The 15,024-nt window shown below is 48.5% G+C and overlaps 1 protein-coding gene across 2 annotated transcripts in view; it reads left to right on the top strand.

Annotated features, from left to right (window-relative positions):
- Positions 1-14,878, top strand: part of Daglb (diacylglycerol lipase beta) — a 39,727-nt gene extending 24,849 nt beyond the window's left edge. For both annotated transcript variants that reach the window (XM_085837409.1, XM_021161880.2), the window contains 7 exons: positions 651-728; positions 4,921-5,001; positions 5,314-5,441; positions 11,653-11,721; positions 11,807-11,879; positions 13,530-13,777; positions 13,875-14,878. In XM_085837409.1, coding sequence (XP_085693535.1) covers positions 651-728; positions 4,921-5,001; positions 5,314-5,441; positions 11,653-11,721; positions 11,807-11,879; positions 13,530-13,777; positions 13,875-14,067 — 870 coding nt within the window. In that variant the 3' untranslated portion in view covers positions 14,068-14,878. The remainder of the gene's footprint in view (positions 1-650; positions 729-4,920; positions 5,002-5,313; positions 5,442-11,652; positions 11,722-11,806; positions 11,880-13,529; positions 13,778-13,874) is intronic.
- Positions 14,879-15,024: the final 146 nt, after the last annotated feature.

A 15,024-nucleotide genomic window follows, 5' to 3' on the forward strand; every position in this document is an offset into this window, starting at 1 on the left:
GTCACAAACAAAATTTGAAGCCACGTGGACCCCTGGAGGTGCTTGTCCCCAGGCGCTTGCTCCCTCAGGTCTGGCCACCACTCATTCCCACCTCTCCTGTGAGCACTGAGTGTGGGCTTCTGAGGACAGGAGCGGGGTTTGCTCTGGGCTGGGAAGGTCCCTAGATGGCGGTGCTGCAAGACAAAGGTGCTTCAGGGTGACCACTCGCCATCCTCCTACCCCTTACCAGCCAGCTTCCTGCCTCACCTGGGTTCTCTGTGGAGACTGGGTGACAGTTCTCTCAGCAGCCTGACAGCTCTGTCTGCCATGCTTCAGAGCAGTGGTTCAGCCTTCCTGATGCTGCAACCCTTGAATAAAGTTCCTCATGTTGTGGTGACCCCCCCCCCCAACCATAAAACTATTTTCATTGCTATTGTAATTTTACAACCGTTACGAATGATAATTTAAATATCTGTTTTCCGATGGTTTTAGGTGACCCCCATGACAGGGTCATTTGACCCCTCCCCCAAGGGGTCTTGGAGCACAGGTTAGGAACAACCACTTTGGAGTGCCCTGGGAGCCTGAGGCCAGGCCGTCAGCCCCAGCACACGCAGCCTTCACCACCCACTCTGTAGCTCCACGGGCTGACCTTGCTGTCTCCACATTCACAGGACGTCCTGACCGACCTGTCTGCGGAGAGTGAGACCCTGGAGCTGGGGATTGAGCTACAGGACTGTGTGGCCCACAAGGTAGGCTTGTTTTGAGAGGGGCCATTTCAGAGAGGTGGAGTCATGTGGCTGGAGCCAGGGAGGATGGACTGTCAATCAGACATGCCCAGTCCGGCTGCAGCAGCAGCATGAGGACTCCAGCCTCGTGGGCGGCACAGGCCGGACAGCTCACTTCCCACAAGTTCTCTGTGCTTGTGGCCAGAGCCTAGTTCTGTTTCTCTCTTCCTGTTCTGGGGGGGAGTGGGTGAGGTACAGTCCTTCCTGGGAAGAGGGAAACCCCACCTCAAGTGGGCTGTGTGTGTGCACGCGGGCGCGTGTGCGAGGGTGAAATGGCTTTAAATGTTGGTAAAATGAATACAATTACTCTCGCCCTGGAGAGTCCTAGGTAGGAGGAGCATGAATTTCCGGCTGAATTTCCGGCTGGTATTTGCTACACACACGGCAAGGTCCAGGCCATTGTGAGTTAGGTAGTGAGGCTTTTCTCTCAGCACACCAAAAATCACAGGATGGATGGGAAGATGTTCGCGTGGATGATAGATGAATGGGTAATGAGTGGTTGGACCGATGGATGGCTAGATAGATTGTGGGTGGATAACATTTATCCTTTTAACCATTTGAGGGTTCAGTTCAGTGCCGTCATGTGTTTGTACAATGTTGCGTTCCCATCTCTTCTGTCTGCACCCTAATTTTTGATGAACCCTGATGTTGGTGTATTAAACACTGTCAGCCCCACCCCCAGCTCTGGTAGCTTCTCTCCTACTCCCTCCCTTGTGAGTTTGCTTCTTCTAGTATTTGTCTCTGTGTGTGTGTGTGTGTGTGTGTGTGTGTGTGTGTGAGTGTGTGCACGCAGGTTCACATGTGAAGGTCAGAGGTTGATTCTGGATGTCTTTTTCAATTGCTCTCCACCTTATTTTTTGAGATATGGTCACTCACTGAACCTAGATTGGGTGTTTAAATCAGTTTATGCTGGGCCAGCTAGCCCAGCATAGAGAGAGGCAAACCACCCTAGGCTCTAGGTGTCCTCAGACTGCAGATGCATGCTGAGGCAAGTGTGAGTCCACACACACACACACACACACACACACACACACACGAACACACGAGGCAGGATGGCAGGGAGAAAGATAGCAAAGGAGCTGTGCCCACTAGTGGTGTATTATTTTGTTTGGTTTTGGTTTTTTGAGACAGGGTTTCTGTGTAGCCCTGGCTGTCCTGGAACTCACTCTGTAGACCAGGCTGGCCTCAAACTCAGAAATCCGCCTGCCTCTGCCTCCCAAGTGCTGGGATTAAAGGCGTGCGCCACCATGCCCGGCGACGTGTTATTTTGAGCAACCGTGTTGGCAACTCTTCCTGATCACCAAAACTTCCTGAAGCAGGGCTAGGGTGTGGCTCAGTCAGCACAGTGTCTGCTCGGCCTGCATAAAGCCCTGGATTCACTGTCCAGCATCGCAGAAGCTGGGAGTGGGGCTGCACACCTGCCACCCCAGGCTAAAGAGGCCGAGTCAGCTGCAAGCAGTGAGTTTGAGGCTAGCTTGGGCTACAAAACCAGGTCTCCCATAAAATAAATAAATCCTTCTTTTTCACTCTGCATATCTTTTATAACTCAATCTTGCTATAGTTCTCAAAATAGTGTCTTTTTAAAAAACATTTTTAGTTATGTGTGTTCTTTTTGTTTGTTTGTTTTTATTTTTCTGAGACAGTGTTTCTCTGTAGCTCTGGCTGTCCTGGAAATCACTCTGTAGACCAGGCTGGCCTTGAACTCAGAAATCTGCCTGCCTCTGCCTCCCCAAGTGCTGGGATCAAAGGTGTGTGCCACCACTGCCTGGCTACTTATGTGCCTGCTTGTCTGTATAGGTACCATGTGTTTGCAGTGACCATAGACTCCAGAAGAGGGCATCCCTTGGAATTGGAGTTACAGGCAGTTGTGACCACATGTTACAGGAGTTAGGAATAAACCTGGTTTCTCTGCAAGAGCAGCAAATGCTCTGAACCTCTGAGCTACCTCTCTATCCCCCAAAGTAGTTTCCTAGATTCTCACATATCTTTGTTAAAATGACCAATAAAGTTTGGTTTGCTGCTGACTGGGCAGGTTTAACACAGGTCTTACCCTTCCTAATGCCGTGACCCTTTAATATACAGTTCCTCACGCTGTGGTGACCCCAACCATAAAATTATTTTGTTGCTACTTCATAACTATAATGTTGCTTCTGTTATGAACGATAATGTAAATATCTGATAAGCAGATGGACCGTAGTGGCACACACCTAAGATCCCGGCACTTGGGAGGCAGAGGCAGGCAGAGCTCTCGAGTTCCAGGACAGCCAGGGCTACTCAGAGAAGCCCTGTCTCAAAAAGAATATATCTATATATCTATATATCTGTATATCTATATATCTGCTATTGCAGGAGAGTTGACATGTGTTCTCCTAGAGGGGTCATGGCCCACAGGTTGAGAACTGCTGCAAACTGTAACAGAACCCTCTGCAAACAGCTGTTTTGGGTTCTCCTATACACCCATCAACCTCGTGTGGTGAAGGATACATTGCAGCATCTGCTCTTCCAACGCAAGAATAAGCCACAAAGCCAGACCCTCAGACCACTGTTTGTGGGTTCTTTCATTACCACATGACCTGTAAGTGTGCCCCACTCTGAAAATATTCTCTGCATCTATCAGCTGTGGTTTGAAAGTTCAAAACACCAATAAACAGCTTCCTCAGCTCCCTCTGCTTGCTTTCGTTTGTGATCTTCAACTGAGCGTGGACTTAGCTCTTACAACTCAGAACTGTCTATTTTAAGCGTGTGTGTGTGTGTGTGTGTGTGTGTGTGTGCTGTGTTGAGGGTGCATGTTTGCCACAACGTGCATGCCAGAAAATAACCAGGAGTCAGTTCTCACCATCATTTGGGTCCCAAGAATAGAATTCATGTTGTCAGACTCAGCAGCAGGAACCTTTATCCGCTGTCCCGATGTGGCTGCCCCTAAACAGTGTGCTTTGACATCTTTATAAAAAGATCATCTAGGCATGGTGGTACAGTGCTTGGGAGACGGAGGCAGGAAGATCCAAAGGCTTCAGGCTGGGAGGATGGCCGAGTGTGGAGAGCTTGCCATGCAAGCAGAAGGACCTGAGTTTGGGTTCCCAGCACCCATGTGAGAAGCTGGGCATGCAACCCTGGGTCTGGGGAGGGAGGAGGTGGAGAGTGAAGACAGGCAGGTCCCAGAGGCCCACTGGCCAGCCAGTGTAGCAGGTTCCAGGGTCAGTGGAAAATCCCGTCTCAAAATAGAAGGTGGAGTTCAGTAGAGGAAGCTACCTAGAGTCGATCTCTAGCCTCACACGCACACACAGACAATGATCTCTAGCTTCACACGCACACACAGACAACTAACCCACACATCTACACACACAGCACACATTCACAAGAAGTACAAGGCCTGGCTGGGTCACATGCCAAATTTTAAGAGCCAGACTAGGCAATTTAGAGACCATCTCAAAAAATAATAACTTTTTAGAAGACATATTTATGTGTGTGTTTGTGTATGTGTATACATGGTGTGTGTGTGTGTGTGTGTGTGTGTGTGTGTGTGTGTGTATACATGCCCATGGAGACCAGAAGTGGAGCAACAGAGCCCTTGAAGCTGGACTTAGGGTGACTGTAGGTTGCCTATTGTGGGCGCTAGGAATTGAAGCCTGGTCCTTTGATGGAAGCACTTTTAATCATTGGTCCATTTCTCACCCCATAAAGATAATTTCTTTTTTTTTTTTTTTTTTTTTGGTTTTTTTCGAGACAGGGTTTCTCTGTGTAGCCCTGGCTGTCCTGGAACTCACTCTGTAGACCAGGCTGGCCTCGAACTCAGAAATCCACCTGCCTCTGCCTCCCGAGTGCTGGGATTAAAGGCGTGCGCCACCACGCCCGGCTTAAGATAATTTCTAAAAGGTATGCCAGGTCACTTGCCCAGATGCACAAGGGCCCCAGGTTCAATCCTCAGTCCTTAGACAATTCAGTCAGGTGTGCTATGGGCTGGTACACAGAACTAACTACACAGCTACGCCTGCCTTGGAGATGGGTGTTCCTGGTACCGCTACTCACTTAGATTACAGCAAGCACTTGATGGCAGCCAGCCTCTGCACCACAGGCACAGGTCAAGATATATTAGTGAACAGCAAGCAGAGAGCCTGTCTTCTGAGCCATGCTGACCCCACCCTATCTGTATCTGCAGGGAATTGCTCAAGCGGCCAGATACATTCACCGCAGACTGGTCAATGATGGGATTCTGAGCCAAGCCTTCAGTGTCGCTCCGGTGAGATTGTTCATTTTCTTTTTTTTAAAGATTTATTTATTTGTTATTTATTTATTCATTCATTAAATGTATATAAGTACACTGTAGCTGTCTTCAGACACATCAGGAGAGGGCATCAGATCCCATTACAGATGGTTGTGAGCCACCATGTGGTTGCTAGGAATCGAACTCGGGACCTCTGGAAGAGCAGCCAGTGCTCTTAACTGCTGAGCCATCTCTCCAGCCCCGATTGTTCATTTTCTATTTTCTGTTCCTGTCACGTTCTATCTCCCTTCTTCCGGGCCTCAACTCCCTCTGCCCTCTGTCTCCTAGGAGTACCAGCTCGTTCTGGTGGGGCACAGCCTGGGAGCCGGCGCTGCGGCCCTGTTAGCCATCATGCTCCGGGGGGCCTACCCACAAGTCCGTGCTTATGCCTTCTCCCCGCCCAGGGGGCTGCTCAGGTAAGGCTTCCGGCTCCCGCAGGATGCATCAGGCAGCTGCTCGTTGTCTGTTTATATAGTGTAACTATATCTCCTTCTCAGACGTGTGTTTACAGCGCTGTGTAAAGCCGAGTTGTGGCCCAGTTAGTAGAGTTCTCGCTCACCTAGCAGGTGTGGAGTCTGGGTAGCTAGCGCACACCTGTCATCCCAGCACTCAAGAAGCTGAGGCAGGAGGATTACAGGGTTAGGGTGGGGTAGACGTCAAAAAAGGAAAAGAAATACTATGTAACCAAAGAAAGACTAAATCGGGCCTAGAACCTGATACAGAGCTGAGGGAGACATTGAACTGATCCTCCAGCCTCAGCCTCCCTAGTAGCTGGGAATTGTGATCCTGGCTAAATGACAGAATTCTAAGTTTTGGGTTTTTTTTTTTAAAGAGTTTTGTAATTGTGTGTGTGTGTGTGTGCACCTATAAAGGACAGCAGCATTATGTGTGTGTGTGTGTGTGTGTGTGTGTGTGCACCTATAAAGGACAGCAGCATTGGGTGTGTGTGTGTGTGTGTGTGTGTGTGTGTGCACCTATAAAGGACAGCAGCATTGGGTGTGTGTGTGTGTGTGTGTACCTATAGAGGACAGAGGCATCGGGTCCCCCTGGAGCTTGAGTTGCAGGCAGTTGTGAGCTGCGCAGCCTGGGTGCTGGGAACTGAGCTCGGCTCCTCTGGAGGAGCAGCAAGAGCTCTTAACTGTCAAGGCATCTCTTCAGCCCCCACGGTTGCCTTTTTCTTTTTTTAAGACCTTAATTTTAGGACCAGGGATATAGCTTAATGGCTAAAACACTTGTCTACCATGTGGTGAGGCCCTGGGTTCAATTCTCAATACCACTTAAAGAAAAATAAAGTTATATGTATATCTATATGAGTGTCTCCTACATATGTTGTGTCCATGGAAGCCAGAGGAAGGCAGCTGGAGCGCAGCAGGTGGTTCTGCGTCACCCAGAGTGATGCTGGGTTCTCTGCAAGAGCAGGGAACACTGTTACCCACTGAGCCTCTCTCCAGCCTCAAACTTTTCTTTTCTCTCTTTCTTTCTTTTTTTTTTTTCTTAGTTGAAGTGGCCTTTCTTTGCATGAGCACGGGTGAGTGTAAGGTGTATGTGTGGGTGTGTTTGTGCCCTGGTGCGCCATGTCTGGAAGATGATTTGGAGGAGTGGGCTCTACTCTTCCACTCTCTGCTAAGCAGCTAGTGTTTTTCCGCTGCTGAGCCCTTTTGTGATCCTCCCCTGCGCTTCACCATCTCCCCCAATCACTGCTCTCTACTTGTTCTTGATGGTGGTCACCTCGTCCATCACCAAGGCGGTTCACATGCTATGGGTGCAAACAAACAAGACCTTTCCTTATTTTTATGAGTTTAAAAAACTCCTTTTTCCTAGCTGATTGGGTATGTTGACTGAACCATGCTATGTAAACTTTTGCATTCATTATAAAAGAGACTTATGGCCAGGCGTGGTGGTGCACGCCTTTAGTCCCAGCACTTGGGAGGCAGAGGCAGGCGGATTTCTGAGTTCGAGGCCAGCCTGGTCTACAAAGTGAGTTCCAGGACAGCCAGGGCTATACAGAGAAACCCTGTCTTGGAAAAACAAAACAAAACAAAACAAAACAAAAAAAAAAAGAGACTTATGTCACAACAGCAACAAAAAGACTAAAAATAAGTAAATCTAAAAATAATTAAAATGTAGAGAAATGGGCTGGAGAGATGGCTCAGCGGTTAAGAGCACTGGCTGCTCTTCTAGTGGTCTGGAGTACAATTCCCAACAACCATTTGATGGCTCACAACCATCTATAATGTGATCTGATGCCCTCTTCTGGCATGCTAATATATATATACAGATAGAGCACTCATATACATAAAATAAATAAAGCTAAAAATAATAACAACCAAAAAAAGACTCAAATTAAGGATTCACAACTAAAAGGTCAGGCTAAAGAGATGGCTCAGCGGTTAAGAGCACTGACTGCTCTTCCAGAGGTCCTGAGTTCAATTCCCAGCAGCCACATGGTGGCTCACAACCATCTGTAATGGGATCTGATGCCGTCTTCTGGGGTGTCTGAAGACAGCTACAGTGTACTCGCATACATAAAATAAATAAATCTTTAAAAAAAATAAATGAATAAGTAATAAATAAAAGGTCGAAACAAAACACTGCATATTCATGAGAACATTTGAAAAACACAGAAAACACATCAAAGATCTGTAAAAGTATCCTTTATTCCCCTGTGGCGAGTGTTGTCTGGGAGGCTCACTGCCTCCCTCTGTCTGCCGACCTAGGCCTCGCCTCGCTCAGCCTGGAAGCTTCTGGCCTCAGTACAGTCTAATCTAGGCCCAAAGTGTTTTCAGCCTCTGAGACTGACTGCTGAATAAGCTCACCCTTTCTAGTTCTCTCTGAGCTCTGGCTGGCTGGCCGGCCAACTTTCTGGCTCAAACTGACTAATCTGGCTTCTCTCTCAGCCTCTGACTGAGTCGTTCTGCTTGGCCTCAGACTGACTGACAGTCTGTTCCAATCTTCTGGCTCCTTCCCATTCACCTGTGTCTTTAAAACTCGCCAGGTGAAACTGCCTCTCCTTCTGTCTGCCTTGCTCTCTTAGGTAGCTTCCCTTTCCTCTTCCCTATGAGAGTTGGGCGGATCCTATTATGTCAGATCTGTCTCTGATTTGTCACCTTTTCTGCTACTCAATTAGACATCACTTTCATTTGTTTTTCTCATTTTTTAAACTGATCAGTCTTAGAGGTGAGCAAATGGCCCTGGAATATTTTTTTAAGATTTACTACATATTTATTTATTTATTACTGCATATATGTATGTGAGTACCCTGTAGCTGCATCAGAAGGCGTCAGATTGCATTATAGATGGTTGTGAGCCACCATGTGGTTGCTGGGAATTGAAGGTGTATGCTAAGGGCTGAACCACACCACACCTAGAAATAGGGTATTTTCAGTAAATAACACAATCTCGGGGTTCACAGTGTGATCAAATATACTGCAAAAAGGATCCCTTGTTTTGGTTTGATTTTTGTTCCTGACAGTATACAGCCCTGGCTGGCCTTGAGCTCACAGACATTACGCTGCCTCTGCCTCCTGAGTGCTGGGATTAAAGTTGTGCACCATCATGCCTGGCAAAAGACCTTTCCTTTTGTCCAAGTCTGGGCATTATAGGGAGTACCACTCCTGAAAGGGAGAAGACAAAGTATAATGTAGTTTGTAAACTTCAATTTAGTCAGCTCCAACCATCTATGAACACATCGCTGTTTCTATGCCTCCCTTATCTCCAGCACAGTGTCTGTGCACACAAGCATGCATGCTCAAAAGCTAGCTTCGAAGCAAGTCTAAGGCATGCCATTGCTCCTGTAAGTACTAGAGCTAAAGAGAGAGAGCTTCAAAATATAACTTAGTTTTGTTTTATCATCATTGGTGTTTTGCCTGTATGTCTGTGAGGGTGTTGGGTCCCTGGAACTGGAGTTATCGATGGTTGTGAGCTGGCGTGTGGGTGCTGGGATTTGAACCCAGGTTCTCTGGAAGACAACCAGTGCTGTTAATTGCTGAGCCACTTCTCCAGCCCCAAGACAGAGATTTTGTAGTTGTTGTTTTGTGTTGTTTTAAAACGAGTTTCTCTGTGTAACAGCTCCTGGCTGTCCTAGGACTCTGTCTGTACACCAGGCTGGCCTCAAGCTCAAAGATCCTCCTGCCTGTGCCTCTCTGGTTCGGGGATTAAAGGCATGCGCCAAGACAGAGATTTTAAATTTTTTTTCTTTTTTTTTTTTTTTTTGGTTTTTTGATACAGGGTTTTTCTGTATAGCCTTGGCTGTCCTGGAACTCACTCTGTAGATCAGGCTGGCCTGGGACTCAGAAATCTGCCTGCCTCTGCCTCCCAGGTGCTGGGGAGATTTTAAATTCTTAAGTAATTTCTGATCACATTTCCCCAGTCAATTTCTAACGTTTCCCAGGTTGTCTGCAGCGGATCCAAGTTCTATTCCTTACCTTGGATATGGCAGATTTGCCTTGTAACTGTCTTCATGGTGTTTTCCCCTCTTAACTCCATTCAAAGTTTTACTGCTGTATGCATGCAGGTATGCATATCATGGCGTGCATCTGGAAGTCAGGAGAGAACCTTCGGGAATCATTTCTCTCCTTCCAGCTTGTTTTGAGGCCAGGTCTTCTGTTTCTGCCATACTGAGTAGTCCAGGTTAGCTAGCCCGCAAACTTCTTGTTCGTCCTGATTGTCAGGTCTCTGCCTCCCATCTCACAGTAGGAGCACTAGTCCTGCAGGTGCAACATCTCACAGTAGGAGCACTAGTCCTGCAGGTGCATACTTCTGCAGGCATCTTTTCCCTTATTTCTATAAGAAACCAGGTAATTTGTTGAGAAGAGCTTATCCCACAGCCTGAATTCGGCTATTTTTCCTTTGTTGTTGGGGAATGTGTTTTTTCACCTGACTGGGGCAATGGGCAATAAGAAACAATGGAAGCATGTCCAACAAGGCTGGGATCAAGTGGCCATGTGCCCTGATGGGGATGTGGGATGCTGCAGCAGCCCTGACACTTGGCACATTTATCATCTACGCTGAATGAGGGCAGGGTGATGACATAGTGCTCAGAGCAGGGCAATGTGTCTCAGTGGGGGCTTGGGGGCGGAGCCATCCAGGAAGAGGAAGCTGTGGCTGACCCTTCTGCACACTGTCAACACTCCCAGCCCTGTGGGTCTGAGGACTGAGTCCTTAATGTGGCTGTGCTCCTGTCCACAGTACGCATTCACCCATGCTGTGTCCCACCTGCATTGGTCTGTATTACACTGAAAACAAGGTAGGAGGGTGGAGAGACGGCTCTGAGCTCCTGAGTTCAGATCTCTCAACTACCCGAACTCTTGGGGGTCTGACACTCGCCTGGCCTCTGTGGCCAACCACATACGTGTTCACACACACACACACATGTTCACACATATCTACACACATAAATCCTAAAAGAGGGAGAGAAAATGGTAGTGACCACTGGGGAATCGGACCTGATTCAGAGTGGATGGTCTTAGCGCTGTATGCTTCCTGCCAGCCACACTCAGAGCCAGACTTGACCGTCTCTCTGTAGTGTTACGGTAACAGCCACGTGCTGGATAAAAGGCATCAGAGATTGAGAAACGGGAAGTGGGTTTCTGGTCCTTCTGCACAGCTTAGCTGAGTGACCTACAAAGGTCAGAAACAAGTTTCTGCTTGTGTTGAGGCATAACTCATACAAGGAAGACAGAGATGCAGAAACAGTGTGGGGTGTGTTTGGTTTGGGTGTGAGACCAGGTCTTACATCCTGGCCTGGATCTCATCATGTAGCTCAGGCTAGGCTCAGAGTCGTGAGCTCCCCACGTGAGCTTCATGAGTGCTGGTCCTATAGGTGTGCCCAGACTGGAAGCCTGGTCAGTTTGGAAGCTGCATTACAAGCGCGATTTGAGGGCTGCCTTTTAGTGTTACTTAGCTTTGTTTTCTATTCAGCGTCAACACAGTCCCCAAGTTCTTATTCTCTCCAAGAGTCCTTTGCACTAGAAGTCTATATTTCCTAGTTGCTAGTCACCTTTATATTTTACTTACATGTTTCCTTTTTAATGCTCTCTAGATAGTTTCTTAACTATGTAGCCCAGGCTGGTCAGTCCCAGTTCTCAATCCTTCTCCCTCTACTGCTTAAATGCTAGATAGGAACACAGTCTGACCTTGAACTCAGTCTAGCCCTGGTAGGCCGGTCTTCATGCCTCACGCTCCTGAGTGGCTGGGATCACAGGCCTGTGTCACCGCCCTGGGCCAGCCTGGCCTTACAGGTGCACACTGGAATTGCCTCTTCCTGCTTAGATACTGCCAGGGCACCTTGGGAGGTTGTGCCATCTGGGTCTGCTGGGTCCCAGGGATCATCTGAGGGTTTAGCTGTACATTCTCTTTTTTTGTTTGTTTGTTTGTTTTTTTGTTTTTTGAGATTCTCTGTGTAGCCCTGGCTGTCCTGGAACTCACTCTGTAGACCAGGCTGGCCTCAAACTCAGAAATCAGCCTGCCTCTGCCTCCCAAATGCTGGGATTAAAGGCGTGCGCCACCACGCCCGGCGCGTTCTCTTCTTGAATGTGTCCTGGGACTTTGACTTTACCCTGGCAGCTGTTCTATTGTCCCTCTGAAGCAGCAGAACCTAGACTGACTTGTCTCTTGTTTGAATTCCAGCAAATCCCTTTACGAGTACTCCAAGGACTTCGTTGTGTCGCTTATCCTAGGGATGGATGTGATCCCCAGGTCAGTGTGCTTTGAGGTTGGCCCAGAGGTCCAGGCTCTTGTCAACCCCCCGAGTGCTGAGCTCGGTCTGCTCTCTACCAAACAGGTTAAGTGTGACCAACATGGAAGACCTCAAGAGGAGGATCCTGAGAGTGATCGCTAACTGCAATAAGCCAAAGGTAACAACGGCTCAGCCAGGAGGAAGCATGCAGGAGGGGTCCCACCCAGAGGGGCAGGCTGGTGCAGTGGCTCGCAGCTGCAGCCTCTTGGCCAGCACACTTCCTGCTCTGTCTCCTTCTGCCCTGTGAACAGACCTCTGTGGGATTCTGCTGTCTGAGATGCAGAGTGACAGCTGGGAAATGCTACTGCCCAGGCTGCTGTGACCATCCTCCCAGGCTTTCAGTGACGGTGCTCCCAGCCTTAGACAAAGGCTGACACGTACAGACTATGAGAAGTTCTAGGGCCAGCTTGCTTGCCAGACTGTCTGACCAGCATTCCGTCCTCCCTCCAGTCTTCATCTCCACACACATACAATTAACTTTAAAAAAGAAAAAAGTAATTACAAGTTTCAATGGCAGAGGCTTGGGAGTGTACTGAGTGATAGAGCACTTCCTTAAGCATTCAAGAGGCTCTAGGTTCAAACCCACACTCACAGGAAAAGAGAAGACAGGACATTAACCAATAGAGGCTGATAGCCATGAGGGGGGCAACAGTTAGCGTTGGCCTATAATCCCAGCACCTGGGAGACTGAGGTAGGACTGCCAAAAATGTGAGGCCGAGCCAGGCAGAGCAAAGGAAAGCTAAGGAGGGGGCGGGGCTGGGGCTCAGTGGTAGACCAGTTGCCTAGCATGTGTGAGTCCCCAGTTCTATTGCCATTGGGTAGTTTTAGAAAGGGAGGGAGGGAGGGAAGCCTAGTGGGTAAGCCATGTGGCACCAAGCCCAGTCTGAGGATAGTCCTTGGAACCCAAGGGGTTGGAGGAGAGACAGCCAGGTCCCACAGTTTGTCCTCTGACCCTCTACCCCCACCACACACATATGCCACGCCAACCACAGAAACACATAAAATAAATGTGATCGATATTCTTAAAGACTAGATTAGATGTGTGTCCATGGGAGTTTTGACAGTATTCAAACCACTGCCAAAGTGTGTGCCACGGGCTGTAGGTGCTTTTATTTTCTTGCCCTTTAAAAAAATGCTGTTGCTAACCAGAAAATTTAATATTCGCTTCTTACCAGACATCTAAGGTTTTTGTTTTTGTGAGACAGGGTTTCTCTGTGTCGCGCTAGGCTGTCCTGGATCTCCCTCCCCCTGCCTCCTGAGTACTGGGATTAAAGGCCACCGCTGGCTTTTTCGTTTTTGCTTGAGATAGGGTCTCAGGTATCCTGGGCTGGCCTTGAACTGTGTAGCCGTTGACCATGAACTTCTGTCTTTACCTCCCAAGTGCTGGATTACAGGTGTGCACTACCATACCTGGTTATATATGGTGCTGAGGATGGAATTCAAGGCTTTCTTGTTAATAGTTTTTTAGAAAGTAGCACTCATCTCCTGGGTTAGCTCAGTGATATAGTCTTAGTATGTATACATCTTAGCTTTGGGATCAATCTCTAGCACACACACACACACACACATATACACACACACACATGTCTGTGCACATATATGTATATACACATATATATGTATACACACACGTGTGTATATATACACACGATTTGGGTTTTGGCTATTGCTCCAAGTACGGTGGCTCTATGGTTGTGGTAAAACAGGGCTGCCTGAAGGCTGCCACCCAGCACAAGACCAACCTAAGTCCTTGGGTCTCGCCTTTTAGTACAAGATCTTGCTGCATGGCTGCTGGTACGGACTGTTTGGAGGGAGCCCTGATAACTTTCCAACTGAACTGGATGAGGGCAACCAGGGGGCCCTGACGCAGCCTCTTCTTGGAGAGCAGACTCTTCTAACTCGATACTCCCCGGGCTACTGTTCCAGCGACTCCCCACTGGACTCCCCCACCAAGTACCCCACTCTGTACCCACCTGGCAGGATCATCCACCTGGAAGAGGAGGGTGGTTCAGGGAGGTGAGTATGGCGACCTGTGAGTCACGCCCACGCACTGAGTGTGACTGGGATCTGCCCCACATGCAGCCTCACTAATGGATGTTCTCTTCTGTTCGAGGTTTGGCTGCTGTTCTGCTGCCCAGTACAGAGCGAGGTGGGCACACGAAGCAGAATTCAGTAAGATCCTGATAGGCCCAAAGATGCTGATTGACCACATGCCTGACGTCATGATTCGGGCCCTGGACAGAGTGCTTGCCGACAGAACAGCCTGCGTCTCCTGCCCAGGGCAAGGCGGCTCAAGTGTGCCTTAGCTCTACTGGACCCTGACCGGCACAATGGACTGGCAGTTTTGGGAGGTTCTTTTGTTGTTGCTTTTGTGTTTTGTTTTTTTCTTAAGACTGATTGACTGTGAGTGGCTTCTGTGAGGCTGGTATGGTGGTATCTGTCTATCAACAGTTACCTGAGGGGTCCCGGCAGAAATGGACACCAATATGACCATACAATTTATACAACCTTTTCTTTTCTTTTTTTTTTTTTTTTGCTTGTTTTGATTTTTCAAGACCGGGTTCCTCTGTGTGGCGCTGGCTGTCCTGGACTCACCCTGTAGACCAGGCTGGCCTCAAAACTCAGATCTGCCTGCCTCTGCCTCTGAGTGCTGGGACTAACGGCATGGGCCACCACTGCCTGGCCTATGGAACCACTTTTACACTTTTAACCACAGTATTAACAGGATCCGGAGTTGGGAACACGCATAGGTGTTGGGACTTGCAGGCCAGCCCATGGCATAAGCCACCTAGGAAATCTACATCTAAAGACCCTCAGTGGGTCTGCAAGGCCCCTGCTCCCGATGGGCTCCCATCCTGCTGTTTACACGAGTCTGAACTTTTAAGACAACAGATGAGCACTTTATACTTGCCTGCGTTCTTTCCGGGGTCACTAGGACAGCCCGAGCGTCCTCTGAGCTGGCACTGCAGCCCCTCTCTCATGGATACATGAGCTAGCTGATCACTAACTCTTATGTATGCTTAATTCTCACATTATCCGACCTCTGAGCCAGGTTGTAGGCTCAGGGGAATTTAAAACTAACTAAATAAATAAATAAAGTAGTTGGTATACCATCAAGAGCCTGCAAGGAAGGTGTGGGATTCCTGGGAGCCAGGAACTTGCTGAGTTCCACTGTGCCATTTCCCTGTGTCAGTCAGGACTCTGGGGTTACAAGCATGGACTACTGTACCAGGGGTGATGAGGTTTTGCCTTTCCATTCTAAA

Source organism: Mus caroli, unplaced genomic scaffold (assembly GCF_978045245.1).
Source record: "Mus caroli unplaced genomic scaffold, Mus_caroli_1 scaffold_4, whole genome shotgun sequence".
Classification (NCBI taxonomy): Eukaryota; Metazoa; Chordata; class Mammalia; order Rodentia; family Muridae; genus Mus; species Mus caroli.